This window comes from Hemitrygon akajei, unplaced genomic scaffold, assembly GCF_048418815.1.
Source record: "Hemitrygon akajei unplaced genomic scaffold, sHemAka1.3 Scf000100, whole genome shotgun sequence".
NCBI classification, from domain to species: Eukaryota; Metazoa; Chordata; class Chondrichthyes; order Myliobatiformes; family Dasyatidae; genus Hemitrygon; species Hemitrygon akajei.
Genome location: NW_027331986.1, coordinates 856,977 through 872,784, shown reverse-complemented (window position 1 = coordinate 872,784; position 15,808 = coordinate 856,977). Strand labels below are relative to the sequence as shown.

Genomic DNA, 15,808 nt, shown 5'->3' with positions numbered 1-15,808 from the left:
CTGCCCTCCTGACTTTAGAGTTCCCTTTTACCGCTGCCATCCTCTTCAGCTTCCTGCTCTTCCGCACATCATAGGGGAATTGCCTGAGTTCATGTACCGGCTCCTCGGAGAATAAGAGACTGTAGACCAGTGCGGGGTGTGTTACTTCGCGACTGGCTCAGCCTGGAAAAGGAAACTGAAATTATGTTCCTTTTCTATGGCTCAGTACTGACAGCTTCATCCTAAAGGAGTGTCAAGAACATGGGGTCCATTGTGAGAGAAGGAAAAGTCAGTAGAGCACGTAAATGCCCCCCTCACCCCCCACTGTTACCCTCTGCAGGGTTGCACAGTTCAGCAGAAGCTGAGCAGTGAAAGCAGTGAAACCACCCGCTCCACACAACACTCTCCTCTCCAGAATCACGTGTGCACTTGGTGCTGGCTGGAACACCGGGGAATCTGCAAACTACCAACAGAGGGGACAGTGGAGCCTTTAACAGCGAATCTGAATCAGATCAGAACTGTTTCTGGGCCATCGTTCATTTTCAGACACTGTAATCTCTGATCACCCGATTTCACACAAACAGTGTTTTTAACGAGTAGTTTTTTTATTAAATAAAATATGTTGTGAGCTCCATGTTCATCAGATCAGGCACTGACAACCTATTTCTGTCCGTCATAAGATGTTCGAAGGAAACACCAGGAGACTCTGCGGGCAGAAACTGAAAAACTGAGAGTGAACACAATCCTGATAAGGGAAAAGGTGAAGGTTTTCCAGCTGGTTGATCGATACGCTGAGCTCACGGTCATTTCTACTGTTCGAGATCGGAGACTGGTGGAACATGAGCTGCTGGCAAGAGGCAGAGTCCACGAGGAGTGGAGAGAGAAACATCTCCGCGGAGAGCTGGAAAAAATCCAGACTGATCAGTTATTCAAGAAGAGCTTTCTTCAAAAATTGGAAAGATGTTTCTTTGGAAACAAATCCGGGATGTCCGCAGCAGTGGCCGGAGTCCCGGGGATCGGGAAAACAACAATGGTACAAAAAATTGTTTACGACTGGGCCACGGGGAAGATATACCAACAATTCCAGTTTGTCTTCAGTTTCAAATTCCGGGATTTAAACTCCATTAACTGTAGAATAAACCTGAAAGAACTGATTCTGCATCATTACCCCTACTTTGGGAATATCCTGGGAGAGATCTGGAAACAGACAGAGGGACTGCTGTTCGTATTCGATGGTTTGGATGAATTCAAGCACAAAATCGATTTTGCTGACAGTCGGAGAGATACAGAACCCAAGCACCAGTGCCCAGATCCCGAGTGGCGGTGTGAAGTGTCTGACATTGTGTACAGTTTAATCCAGGGCAAGCTGCTCCCAGGGTGTTCAGTGCTGGTGACCACCCGTCCCACTGCGTTACATTTATTGGAAAAGGCGGATATCAGTGTCTGGGCTGAAATCCTGGGATTTGTTGGTGAGGAACGGAAGGAATATTTCATCAGGTATTTTGAAGATCAGACAGTGGCAGAAGCTGTTTTCAAACACGTGAAGGAGAACGAGATCCTGTACACCATGAGCTACAACCCCTCCTACTGCTGGATCCTCGCTCTGGCACTGGGCCCCTTCTTCACACAAAGAGTCAGGGACCCACAGCGAGTTCCCAAGACCATCACCCAACTGTACTGCTACTATATTTACAACATCCTGAAAAACCACGGCCGTGAGATTGAGAGCCCCCGTGATGTGTTACTCAGGGTTGGTCAGATGGCCTTCAGAGGAGTGTTCGAGAGGAAGATTGTGTTTACAGATGGAGATTTGATCAATTACACTCTGCAGCCTTCCCAGTTCCTGTCCGGGTTCCTGATGGAACTTTTGGAGAGAGAGGATTCAGCCCGGTGTGTGGTGTACACATTCCCACACCTCACCATCCAAGAGTTTGTAGCTGCAGTCGCACAATTCCTGAATCCACATCCCGGGGATATCCTGAAATTTCTCACTGAAGCCCACAGCACGACAGATGGGCGATTTGAGGTATTTCTCCGTTTCGTTGCTGGTCTCTCCAACCCAATGACAGCTCGACGCCTGGAGGAGTTTTTGGGTCCATTTCCTCATGAAACAACCTGCCGGGTGATTGACTGGGTGAAGGAGGAGGTTAAACGCCAGTGTGGAAACACGAGGAGTGAAACTGGTAAAAGGAGCCTCCTGAACACATTGCACTATCTGTTTGAATCTCAGAATCGTGGACTGGCTGAGGCCGCACTGGGATCTGTGGAAACACTTTCATTCAGTGGAATGACACTGACCCCGATTGACTGCGCAGTCCTGTCTCATGTCATCGGACTCTGTGATACAATAAAACACCTCGACCTGGAGAACTGCCACATTCAGTGTGAAGGAATCCAGCGGCTGGGACCCGGGCTGCACAAGTGCCAGGCATTGGGGTAACGTGATTTATCTCTCACTCTGAACTGTGATACTGTCTCGTCGTGTTGTTTCAAAGCAAAGGAATTTCGGTAAATTTGTAGTAAATCAGATTGTGAAGAATTGTGACAAATGCCCACGGGGATCAGTCAGTAATTCCCCCAGGACGGGAGGGTTCTGTGGTTCCTTGTGAAGGGATGTTGGAGACTTCATCAGATCAGTGAACAACGGCCATTGGTTTAATGGTAGTAAATCACAGGAATGGCCGTGTTTCTCACTGCCTGTGACACGTCCATTGACAATGTTCCTTCTCACTGTTACTGACACCCAGACCAACAAAGACTGCAGCAGGTGGGTCAGAGATTCACACCCCCTTCCCGGTGAGGGACAAGAGACCGTCAGCAGACTGTCCCAGTGAGAAGGAAAGAAATACCATTGTGAGATTGTCCTCCCACTGCCCTTCCCCGTGTGTGACTTTGCTCACTTCCAGATACGCAAAGAGCGAGGGCGCATCTCCTCTGGGCCTCTGTTCAGACCCAACACACATGTACAAAAAATTTCTGCATCCTCTCGTCTTGTAGGATTATCGTTTACCCTTGGAATCCTCCTGTGGGACCTCTCATCCCAATCCCCCTTCCATTCTTTGGAATCTCGCCACCAACCCCATTCCTCCTGTGGGCTCTCTAATACTCTTTTCTCATCCTCCTATGGGATGTCTTTTCCACACAATACCCCACCCCTTCCTGTGAGAGCTCTCCTCCCCACCCTTCTTCCTCCTGTGGGATATCTCCTCCCCATCCCTCTTCCTCCTGTGGGATCTCTCTTCCCCATCGCCCTTTCACCTATGAGATCGCTCTTCCACATCCCCCTTCCTTCTATGGATTTCTCTTCCCCATCCCTTCCTGCTGTTGAAACTCGCTTCCCCATACCCTTTCCTCCTGTGGGATCTCTCTCCCCCATGGACTTCTTCCTGTCGGATCTCTCTTTGGAATGCCCCATTGTCCTGTGGAATTTCTCTTCCTCAACCCCCTTCCTCCTGTGAGATTTCTCTTCCCAATCCCACATCCTCCTGTGGGAACTCTCTTTCACATCCCGCCTCCTCCTGGCCGATCACTCAACCCGTTCCCCCTTCATCCTGTTTAATCTCTCTCTGTATCCCCCTCCTCCTGTTGGATCTCTCTTCCCCATCCCCCTTCCTCCTGTGGGATTTCTCTTCCCCATCCTCCTTCCTCCTGTGGGATCTCTCTTCCCCATCCCCCTTCCTCCTGTGGGATTTCTCTTCCCCATCCCCCTTCCTCCTGTGGGATTTCTCTTCCCCATCCCCCTTCCTCCTTTGGGATCTCTCTTCCCCATCCCCCTTTCGCCTGTGGGAACTCTCCTCCCCATAGAATCATAAAATCATAGAACACTACAGCACAGAAAACAAGCCATTCGGTCCTTCTAGTCTGTACCAAAACCTTATTCCACTAGTCCCATTGACCTGCACCCAGTCCATAACCCTCCAGTCCTCTCCCATCCATGTATCTATCCAATTTATTCTTAAAGCTTAAGAGTGTCCACATTTTCCACATCAGATGGCAGCTCGTTCCACACTCTCACCACCCTCTGAGTGAAGAAGTTCCTCCTAATTCTCCCCCCAAACCTTTCCCCTTTCACGCTGAAGACATGTCTTCTCATTTTTATCTCTCCTAATCTATGCCTATTCGCATTTACCCTGTCTATACCCTCATAATTCTGTAAACCTCTATCAAACCTCCCCTCATTCTTCTACCCTCCAAGGAATAAAGTCCTAACCTGTTCAATCTTTCCTTGTAACTCAACTCCTGAAGACCAAGCAACATCCTAGTAAACCTTCTCTGCACTTTTTCAAACTTACTGATATCCTTCCTATAGTTAGGTGATCAGAACTGCACACAATTCTCCAAATTTGGCCTCACCAATGTCTTATACAACCTCACCATAACATCCCAACTCCTATACTCAGTACTTTGATTTATGAATGCCAGGATGCCAAAAGCCTTCTTTACAACCCTGTCTACCTGTGACGCCACTTTCAGGGACTTACGTATCTAAAACCCAGATCCCTCTGTTCCTCCACACTCTTCAGTGCCCTACCGTTTATCGTGTTTGTCGTACCTTGATTTGTCCTTCCAAAATGGAACACCTCACACTTGTCTGCATTAAATTCCATCTGCCATTTTCTGGCCCATTTTTCCAGTTGGTCCAGATCCTTCTGTAAGCTTTGAAAGCCTTCCTCGCTGTCCACAACGCCTCTATCTTAGTGTCATCCACAAACCTGCTGATCCAATTTATCACATTATCATCTAGATCATTGATATAGACAACAAACAACAATGGTCCCAGCACAGATCCCTGAGACACACCACTAGTCACAGGCCTCCGTCTGAGAAGCAATCATCCACTACCACTCTCTGTCTTCTCCCACCCAGCCAATTCAAATCCAGTTTACAACATCTCCATGGATACCGAGTGTATAGACCTTTAGAACTAACCTCTTAGGTGGGACCTTGTCAAAGGCCTTACAAAAGTCAATGTAGACAACATCCACAGCCTTTCCTTCATATGCATTCTTGGTAACCTCCTCGAAAAACACTACAAGATTCATTAAACATGATCTACCACATACAAAGCCATGATGACTATCTTTAATCAGCCCTTGGCTGTCCAAATCCTTGTATATCCGATCTCTCAGAACACCTTCCAATAATTTACCTACTACTGATGTCAGGCTCACTGGCCTGTAATTACCTGGTGTACTTTTGGAGCCTTTTTCAAACAACGGAACAACATGAGCTACCCTCCAATCCTCCGGCACCGCACCCGTGGCTGAGGACATTTTAAATATTTCTGCCAGGGCCCCTGCAATTTCTACACTAGTCTCTCTCGAGGTCAGAGAAAATATCATGTCAGGCCCAGAGATTTATCTACCTTTATTCACTGTAAGGCAGCAAGCATCTCGTCCTCTTCAATCTCTATATGTTCCATAACACTACTGTTTGTTTGCCTTAATTCCATATCCGCTATGCCAGTTTCCTGAGTAAACACTGACGCAAAAAAATGTTTAAGATCTCCCCCATCTCGTGAGGCTCCACACATAGACGACCACTCTGATCTTCTAGGGGAACAATTTTGTCCTTTACTATCCTTTTACTCTCAATATACTTGTAGAAACCCTTTGGGTTTACCTTCACATTATCTGCCAAAGCAACCTCATGTCTTCTTTTTGCCTTCCTGATTTCCTTCTTTAGTATTCGCTTACATTTTCTATACTCTTCAAGTATCTCATTTGTTCCTTGTGGCCTATACCTGCTAAACACCTACTTAACCAGATCACCAATATCACTTGTAAACCAAGGTTCCCTATGCCTGTTAACTTTGCCTTTAATCCTGGCAGGAACATGCAAACTCTGCACTCTCAAAATTTCACCCTTGAAGGTGTTCCATTTACTAAACACATCCTTGCCAGAAAACAACTTAACCCAATCCACACTTCCCATATCCTCTCTCATTTCCACAAAATTGGCCCTTCTCCAATTCAGAACCTTAACTGGTGGACCAGTCCTATCCTTATCCATAATTATCTTGAAACTAATGACATTATGGTCACTGGACCCAAAATGTTTGCTTACATATACTTCTGTCACCTGACCTGTCTGGTTCCCTAATAGGGGATCAGGTACTGCACCCTCTCTCGTTGGTACCTCAATATATTGATTTAGAAAACTTTCCTGAACACATTTGACAAACTCCATGCCATCTAACCCTTTCTCAGAGTGGGCGTCCCCGTCAATATGTGGAAAGTTAAAATCCCCTAACGATTACAACTTTCTGTTTCTTACATTGGTCTGCTAACTCTCTACAGATTTGCTCCTCCAATTCTCTCTGCCTATTGGGCGGTCTATAATACAACCCTATTCGTGTGGTCACACCTTTCCCGTTCCTCAGCTCCACCCATACGGCCTCTGTAGACGACTCCTCCGGGCTGTCCCATCTACGCACAGCTGTGATATTCTCCCTGACTGGTAATGCCACTTCTCCCCCTTTCATCCCTCCGTCCTATCACCTCTGAAACAACGGAATCCCGGAACATGAAGCTGCCAGTCCTGCCCCTCCTCAACCAAGTCTTACTAATAGCAATAATGTCGATATCATCATGTGCCAATCCACGCCCTAAACTCATCTGCCTTACCTACAATACTCCTTGCATCGAAATAGATGTACCTGAGAACATTTCTATCACGTACAAACCATTGATATCTGTCTATACAAGCAGTCCTCGCATGACCCTTATCCTCCTCCACCTCACTATCTGCTCTAACACTCTGCCCCCTCCCCCTGCAAACTAGTTTAAAACCCCCGGAGCAGAACTTGCTAACCCACCGGCTAGGATGTTAGTCCCCTCCAGTTCAGGTGCAAACTGCCCAATTCGAACTGGTCCCACCTCCCCTGGAAGAAAGCCCAATTGTCCAGAAACATGAACCCCACCCTCATGCACCATCCCCTCAGCCACGTATTTAGCTGCATTATCTTCCTATTTCTAGCCTCACTAGCACGTGGCACGGGTAGCAATCCACCTGTGGGATCTCACTTTTCCATCCTCCTTTCATCCTCTGGGCTCTCTGTTCCCACTCCAGCTTCCTGCTGTTGGATCTCTCCTCAGCATCCCCTTTCCTCGGGTGGGATCTCTCTCCCCCATCCCTCTTCCTTCTGTGGGATCTCTCATCCCCATCCCCCTTCCTCCCGTGGGATCCCTCTTCCCCATCCCCCTTCCTTCTGTGGGATCTCCCTTCCCCATTCCGTCCTGCTGTGGGATCTCTCATCCCCATCCCCCTTCCTGCTGTGGGATGTCTCTTCTCCATACACCTTCCTCCTGTGGGATCTCTCTCCCCCATCGACTTCTTCCTGTCAGATCTCTCTTTGGCATTCCCCATTGTCCGGTGGAATTTCACTTCCCCAACCCCCTTCCTCCTGTGAGATTTCTCTTCCCAATCCCACATCCTCCTGTGGGAACTCTCTTCCACATCCCTCCTCCTCCTAGCCAATCTCTCAACCCCTTCCCGGGTCATCCTGTTTAATCTCTCTCTATATCCCCTTCCTCCTGTGGGATCTCTCTTCCCCATCCCCCTTCCTCCTGTGGGATCTCTCTACCCCATCCCCCTTCCTCCGGTGGGATCTCTCTACCCCATCCCCCTTCCTCCTGTGGGATCTCTCTTCCCCATCCCCCTTCCTCCTGTGGGATCTCTCTACCCCATCCCCCTTCCTCCTGTGGGATCTCTCTTCCCCATCCCCCTTCCTCCTGTGGGATCTGTCTTCCCCATGCCTCATCCTGCTTGTGGGATCTCTCTTCCACACTCCCATGCCGCCTGTGGGATCTCCCTTCCCCATCCCTCTTCCTGCTGTGAGATCTCTCTACCCATCTCCCTTCCTCCTGTGGGCTCTCTGTTCCCTATACACCTTCCTCCTGTGGGATCACTCATCACCAGCTCCCTTCCTCCTGATGAATCTCTCTTCCCCATCCCCATTCCTACAGTGGAATCTCTCTTCTCCACACTCTGGGGCCTCTGTTCCCATCCCACTTCCATCTGTTGGATCTGTCTTCCCCAACTCCCTTCCTCCTGTGGGATTTAAACTCCCCACCCCTTTCTTCCTGTGGGATCTCGCTTCAATATCCCATTTCATACAGTGGGATCTCTCTTCCCCATCCACCTGACCCCCGTGGGGGCTCTGTTTCCATCCCTCCACTTCTTACGGGATCTTGCTTCGCCATTTCCCTTCCTCCTATACATCTCTCTTCCCCATTCCCCATCCCCTTGTGGGATCTCTCTTTCACATCCCCCTTCGTTCTGTGGGATCTCTCTTCCCATCCACCTTCGTTCTGTGGGATCTCTCTTCCCAATCCCCTACATCGGATGGGATCTCTCTTCCCCGTCCCCCTTCCTCCCGTGGCATTTATTTTCCCCATCACTCTTCCTCCTATGGGATTCTCCTACTCATCCCCCAACCTCCTGTATGATCTCGCTTCCCCACCCACTTCCTCCTGTCTCATCTCTCGTCCCCATGCCTGATCATCCTATGGGATCTGTATTCCCCATTCCCATTCCTTCTGTGGGATCTATTGTCACCACCCCCCTTCCTTCCGAGGGATTGCTCTTCCCCATCCCATTTCCTCCTGTGGGTCATCATAATGCCCCCTCTTCCTGTGGGATCTGTCTTGTCCCTCCACATGTATCTCTCTTCCCCATCCCACATCCTCCTGTCAGATCTCTCTTTCCCATTCTCCTTCCAACTGTGGGATATCTCCTCCCCACCATCTTTCTCCCCAATCCCCTTACTTCTGTGGGATATCTATTCCCCATCCCCTTCCACCTGTGCACTCTCTGCTCCCCATCAACATCCTGCTGTGGGATCTCTCTTCCCCATCCCCCATCCACCTGTGGGATCTTCCTTCCTCATCCCCCTTCCTCCTGTGGGATCTCTTTTCTCCGTCCCCCTTCCTCCTCTGGGATCTCTTTTCCTCATCCCCCTTCCTCCTGTGGGATCTCTCTTCCCCATCCCCTTTCCTCCTGAGGGATCTCTCTTCCCCATCCCGCTTCCTCCTGTGGGATCTCTCTTCCCCAACCCCCTCCCTCCTGAGGAATGTCTATTCCCCATTCCCCATCCACCTGAGGGATCTTCCTTCCTCATCCCCCTTCCTCCTGTGAGATCTCTTTTCCCCATCCCCTTTCCTCCTCTGGGAACTCTCTTCCCCATCCCCCTTCCTCCTGTGGGATCTCTCTACCAACATCCCCCTTCCTCCTGTGGGATCCCTCTTCCCCATCCCCCTTCCTTCTGTGGGATCGCCCTTCCCCATTCCGTCCTGCTGTGGGATCTCTCATCCCCATCCCCCTTCCTGCTGTGGGATGTCTCTTCTCCATACTCCTTCCTCCTGTGGGATCTCTCTCCCCCATCGACTTCTTCCTGTTAGATCTCTCTTTGGCATTCCCCATTGTCCTGTGTAATTTCTCTTCCCCATCCCCCTTCCTCCTGTGAGATTTCTCTTCCCAATCCCACATCCTCCTGTGGGAACTGTCTTCCACATCCCTCCTCCTCCTGGCCGATCTCTCAACCCCATCCCCCTTCATCCTGGTTAATCCCTCTCTCTCCATCCCCCTTCCTCCCATGGGATCTCTCTTCCCCATCCCCCTTCCTCCTGTGGTTTCCCCAATCCCCATCCCCCTTCATCTTGTGGGATCTCTCTTTCACACACCCCTCCTCCTGCGGGAAATCTCTTCCACATCCCTCCTCCTGGCCAATCTCTCAACCCCTTCCCCCTTCATCCTGTTTAATCCCTCTCTCTTCTCTCCCCTTCCTCCCATGGGACCTCCCTTCACCATCCCCTTCTTCCTGTGGGATCTCTCTTCGCCATCCCCCTTCCTCCTGTGGGATCTCTCTTCCCCATCCCCCTTCCTCCTGTGGGATCTCTCTTCCCCATCCCCCTTCCTCCTGTGGGATCTCTATTCCCCAAACCCCTTCCTCCGGTGGGATCGCTTTTCCCCATCCCCCTTCCTTCTGTGGGGTCTCTCTTCCCCATCCCCCTTCCTCCTGTGGGATCTCTCTTCCCCATCCCCCTTCCTCCTGTGGGGTCTCTCTTCCCCATCCCCCTTCCTCCTGTGGGGTCTCTCTTCCCCATCCCCCTTCCTCCTGTGGGATCTCTCTTCCCCATCCCCCTTCCACCGGTGGGATCTCTCTTCCCCATCCCCCTTCCTGCGGTGGGATCACTTTTCCCCATCCCCCTTCCTCTTGTGGGGTCTCTCTTCCCCATCCCCCTTCATCCTGTGAGGTCTCTCTTCCCCATCCCCCTTCCTTCTGTGGGATCTCTCTTCCCCATCCCCCTTCCTCCTGTGGGATCCCTCTCTCTTCCCTCCCCTTCCTCCCATGGAACCTCCCTTCACCATCCATTTCTTCCTGTGGGATCTCTCTTCGCCATCCCCCTTCCTCCTGTGTGATCTCTCTTCCCCTTCCCACATCCTCCTGTGGGAAAAACCCTTCCCCATCTCCCTCCTGTGAGATCTCTCTTCCTCATCCCCCTTACTCCTGTGGGGTCTCTCTTCCCCATCCCCTTTCCTCCGGTGGGGTCTCTCTTCCCCATCCCCCTTCCTCCTGTGGGATCTCTCTTCCCCATCCCCCTTCCTCCGGTGGGATCGCTTTTCCCCATCCCCGTTCCTCCTGTGGGGTCTCTCTTCCCCATCCCCCTTCCTCCTGTGGGATCTCTCTTCCCCATCCCCTTTCACCCTGCGAGTTCTCTCTTCCCCTTCCCACATCCTCCAGTGGGACATCCCTTTCCCATCTCCCTCCTGTGAGATCTCTCTTCCCCATACCCCTTACTCCTGTGGGGTCTCTCTTCCCCATCCCCTTTCCTCCGGTGGGGTCTCTCTTCCCCATCCCCTTTCCTCCGGTGGGATCGTTTTTCCCCATCCCCCTTCCTCCTGTGGGGTCTCTCTTCCCCATCCCCCTTCCTCCTGTGGGGTCTCTCTTCCCCATCCCCCTTCCTCCTGTGGGATCTCTCTTCCCCATCCCCCTTCCTCCGGTGGGATCGCTTTTCCCCATCCCCCTTCCTCCGGAGGGATCGCTTTTCCCCATCCCCCTTCCTCCTGTGGGGTCTCTCTTCCCCATCCCCCTTCCTCCTGTGGGGTCTCTCTTCCCCATCCCCCTTCATCCTGTGAAGTCTCTCTTCCCCATCCCCCTTCCTCCTGTGGGATCTCTCTTCCCCATCCCCCTTCCTCCTGTGGGATCTCTTTCCCCCATCCCCCTTCCTCCTGTGGGGTCTCTCTTCCCCATCCCCCTTCCTCCTGTGGGATCTCTCTTCCCCATCCCCTTTCACCGTGTGAGTTCTCTCTTCCCCTTCCCACATCCTCCTGTGGGACATCCCTTCCCCATCTCCCTCCTGTGAGATCTCTCTTCCCCATCCCCCTTTCTCCTGTGGGGTCTCTCTTCCCCATCCCCCTTCCTCCGGTGGGATCGCTTTTCCCCATCCCCCTTCCTCCTGTGGGGTCTCTCTTCCCCATCCCCCTCCCTCCTGTGGGATCTCTCTTCCCCATCCCCCTTCCTGCGGTGAGATCACTTTTCCCCATCCCCCTTCTTCTTGTGGGGTCTCTCTTCCCCATCCCCCTTCATCCTGTGAGGTCTCTCTTCCCCATCCCCCTTCCTCCTGTGGGATCTCTCTTCCCCATCCCCCTTCCTCCTATGGGATTTCTCTTCCCCATCCCCCTTCCTCCTGTGGGATCTCTCTTCCCCATTCCCCTTCCTCCGGTGGGATCTCTCTTCCCCATCCCCCTTCCTCCGGTGGGATCGCTTTTCCCCATCCCCCTTCCTCCCGTGGGTTCTCTCTTCCCCATCCCTCTTCCTCCTGTGGGATCTCTCTTCCTCATCCCTCTTCGTCCTGTGGGATCTCACTTCCCCATCCCCTTACCCCTTTGTGATCTCTCTTTCCCATCCCCATTTCGCCTGTGGGAACTCTCCTCCCCATAGAATCATAAAATCATAGACCACTACAGCACAGAAAACAAGCCATTCAGTCCTTCTAGTCTGTACCAAAACCTTATTCCGCTAGTCCCATTGACCTGCACCCAGTCCATAACCCTCCAGTCCTCTCCCATCCATGTATCTATCCAATTTATTCTTAAAGCTTAAGAGTGAGTCCATATTTTTCAAATCAGATGGCAGCTCGTTCCACACTCTCACCACCCTCTGAGTGAAGAAGTTCCTCCTAATGCTCCCCCTAAACCTTTCCCCTTTCACACTGAAGCCATGTCTTCTCATTTGTATCTCTCCTAATCTATGCCTATTCGCATTTACCCTGTCTATACCCTCATAATTTTGTAAACCTCTATCAAATCTCCCCTCATTCTTCTACGCTCCAAGGAATAAAGTCCTAACCTGTTCAATCTTTCCTTGTAACTCAACTCCTGCACACCCAGCAACATCCTAGTAAGTCTTCTCTGCACTTTTTCAAACTTACTGATATCCTTCCTACAGTTCGGTGATCAGAGCTGCACACAATACTCCAAATTTGGCCTCACCAATGCCTTATACAACCTCACCATAATATTCCAACTCCTATACTCAGTACTTTGATTTATGAATGCCAGGATGCCAAAAGCCTTTTTTACAACCCTGTCCACCTGTGACGCCACTTTCAGGTGCTTATGTATCTGAACCCCCAGATCCCTCTGTTCCTCCGCACTCTTCAGTGCCCTACCGTTATTGTGTATGTCGTACCTTGATTTGTCCTTCCAAAATGGAACACCTCACACTTGTCTGCATTAAATTCCATCTGCCATTTTCTGGCCCATTTTTCCAGTTGGTCCAGATCCCTCTGCAAGCTTTGAAAGCCTTCCTCGCTGTCCACAACGCATCCATCTTAGTGTCATCCACAAACCTGCTGATCCAATTTATCAAATTATCATCTACATCATTGATATAGACAACAAACAACAATGGTCCCAGCACAGATCCCTGAGGCATACCACTAGTCACAGGTCTCCAGTCTGAGAAGCAATCATCCACTACCACTCTCTGTCTTCTCCCACACAGCCAATTCGAATCCAGTTTACAACCTCTCCATGGATACCTAGTGTCTGAACTTTCTGAACTAACCTCTTACGTGGGACCTTGTCAAAGGCCTTACTAAAGTTCATGCAGACAACATCCACAGCCTTTCCTTCATATGCATTCTTTGTAACCTCCTCGAAAAACACTACAAGATTCATTAAACATGATCTACCACACACAAAGCCATGTTGACTATCTTTAATCAGCCCTTGGTTGTCCAAATCCTTGTATATCCGATCTCTCCGAACACCTTCTGATAATTTACCTACTACTGATGTCAGGCTCACTGGCCTGTAATTACCTGGTGTACTTTTGGAGCCTTTTTCAAACAACGGAACTACATGAGCTACCGTCCAATCCTCTGGCACCGCACCCGTGGCTGAGGACATTTTAAATATTTCTGCCAGGGCCCCTGCAATTTCTACACTAGTCTCTCACAAGGTCCGAGGAAATATCATGTCAGGCCCGGGGGATTTATCTACCTATATTCACTGTAAGGCAGCAAGCAACACCTCCTCTTTAATCTCTATATGTTCCATGACACTACTGTTTGTTTGCCTTAATTCCATATCCGCTATGCCAGTTTCCTGAGTAAACACTGATGCAAAAAACCAGTTTAAGATCTCCCCCATCTCGTGAGGCTTCACACATAGACGACCACTCTGATCTTCTAGGGGACCAATTTTGTCCTTTACTATCCTTTTACTCTCAATATACTTGTAGAAACCCTTTGGGTTTACCTTCACATGATCTGCCAAAGCAACCTCATGTCTCCTTTTTGCCTTCCTGATTTCCTTCTTTAGTATTCGCTTACATTTTCTATACTCTTCAAGTACCTCATTTGTTCCTTGTGGCCTATACCTGCTAAACACCTACTTAACCAGATCACCAATATCACTTGTAAACCAACGCTCCCTATGCATGTTAACTTTGCCTTTAATCCTGGCAGGAACATGCAAACTCTGCACTCTCAAAATTTCACCCTTGAAGGCGTTCCACTTACTAAACACATCCTTGCCAGAAAACAACTTAACCCAATCCACACTTCCCATATCCTCCCTCTTTTCCACAAAATTGGTCCTTCTCCAATTCAGAACCTTAACTGGTGGATGAGTCCTATCCTTATCCATAATTATCTTGAAACTAATGACATTATGGTCACTGACCCAAAATGTTTGCTTACATATACTTCTGTCACCTGACCTGTCTGGTTCCCTAATAGGGGATCAGGTACTGCACCCTCTCTCGTTGGTACCTCAATATATTGATTTAGAAAACTTTCCTGAACACATTTGACAAACTCCACGCCATCTAACCCTTTCTCAGAGTGGGCGTCCCCGTCAATATGTGGAAAGTTAAAATCCCCTACGATTACAACTTTCTGTTTCTTACATTGGTCTGCTAACTCTCTACAGATTTGCTCCTCCAATTCTCTGTGACTATTGGGCGGTCTATAATACAACCCTATTAGTGTGGTCACACCTTTCCCGTTCCTCAGCTCCACCCATACGGCCTCTGTAGACGACTCCTCCGGGCTGTCCCATCTACGCACAGCTGTGATATTCTCCCTGACTGGTAATGCCACTTCTCCCCCTTTCATCCCTCTGCCCTATCACCTCTGAAACAACGGAAACCCAGAACATGAAGCTGCCAGCCCTGCCACTCCTGCAAACCAAGTCTTACTAATAGCAATAATGTCGATATCATCATGTGCCAATCCACGCCCTAAACTCATCTGCCTTACCTACAATACTCCTTGCATCAAAATAGATGTACCTGAGAACATTTCTATCACGTACAAACCATTGATATCTGTCTATACAAGCAGTCCTCGCATGACCCTTATCCTCCTCCAGCTCACTATCTGCTCTAACACTCTGCCCCCTCCCCCTGCAAACTAGTTTAAAACCCCCGGAGCAGAACTTGCTAACCTAACGGCTAGGATGTTAGTCCCCTCCAGTTCAGGTACAAACTGCCCAATTCGAACTGGTCCCACCTCCCCTGGAAGAAAGCCCAATTGTCCAGAAACATGAACCCCACCCTCATGCACCATCCCCTCAGCCACGTATTTAGCTGCATTATCTTCCTATTTCTAGCCTCACTAGCACGTGGCACGGGTAGCAATCCACCTGTGGGATCTCACTTTTCCATCCCCCTTTCATCCTCTGGGCTCTCTGTTCCCACTCCACCTTCCTGCTGTTGGATCTCTCCTCAGCATCCCGCTTCCTCGTGTGGGATCTCTCTCCCCCATCCCCCTTCCTTCTGTTGGATCTCTATTCCCCATCCCCCTTCCTCCTGTTGGATCTCTCTTCCCCATCCCGCTTCCTTCTGTGGGATCTCTCATCCCCATCCCCCTTCCTGCCGTGGGATCCCTCTTCCCCATCCCCCTTCCTTCTGTGGGATCTCCCTTCCGCATTACGTCCTGCTGTGGGATCTCTCATCCCCATCCCCCTTCCTGCTGTGGGATGTCTCTTCTCCATACACCTTCCTCCTGTGGGATCTCTCTCCCCCACCGACTTCTTCCTGTCAGATCTCTCTTTGGCATGCCCCATTGTCCTGTGGAATTTCACTTCCCCAACCCCCTTCCTCCTGTGAGATTTCTCTTCCCAATCCCACATCCTCCTGTGGGAACTCTCTTCCACATCCCTCCTCCTCCTAGCCAATCTCTCAACCCCTTCCCGCGTCATCCTGTTTAATCTCTCTCTATATCCCCTTCCTCCTGTGGGATCTCTCTTCCCCATCCCACTTCCTCCTGTGGGATCTCTCTTCCCCATCCCCCTTCCTCCTGTGGGATCTCTCTTC

The 15,808-nt window shown here is 50.2% G+C and overlaps 1 protein-coding gene across 1 annotated transcript in view; it reads left to right on the top strand.

Moving 5' to 3' along the window:
• LOC140723104 (NACHT, LRR and PYD domains-containing protein 3-like) overlaps positions 1-15,808 on the top strand; it is a 60,295-nt gene that overhangs the window by 28,541 nt on the left and 15,946 nt on the right. Inside the window, exon 10 of the mRNA XM_073037729.1 lies at positions 660-2,415. Coding sequence (XP_072893830.1) covers positions 660-2,415 — 1,756 coding nt within the window. The remainder of the gene's footprint in view (positions 1-659; positions 2,416-15,808) is intronic.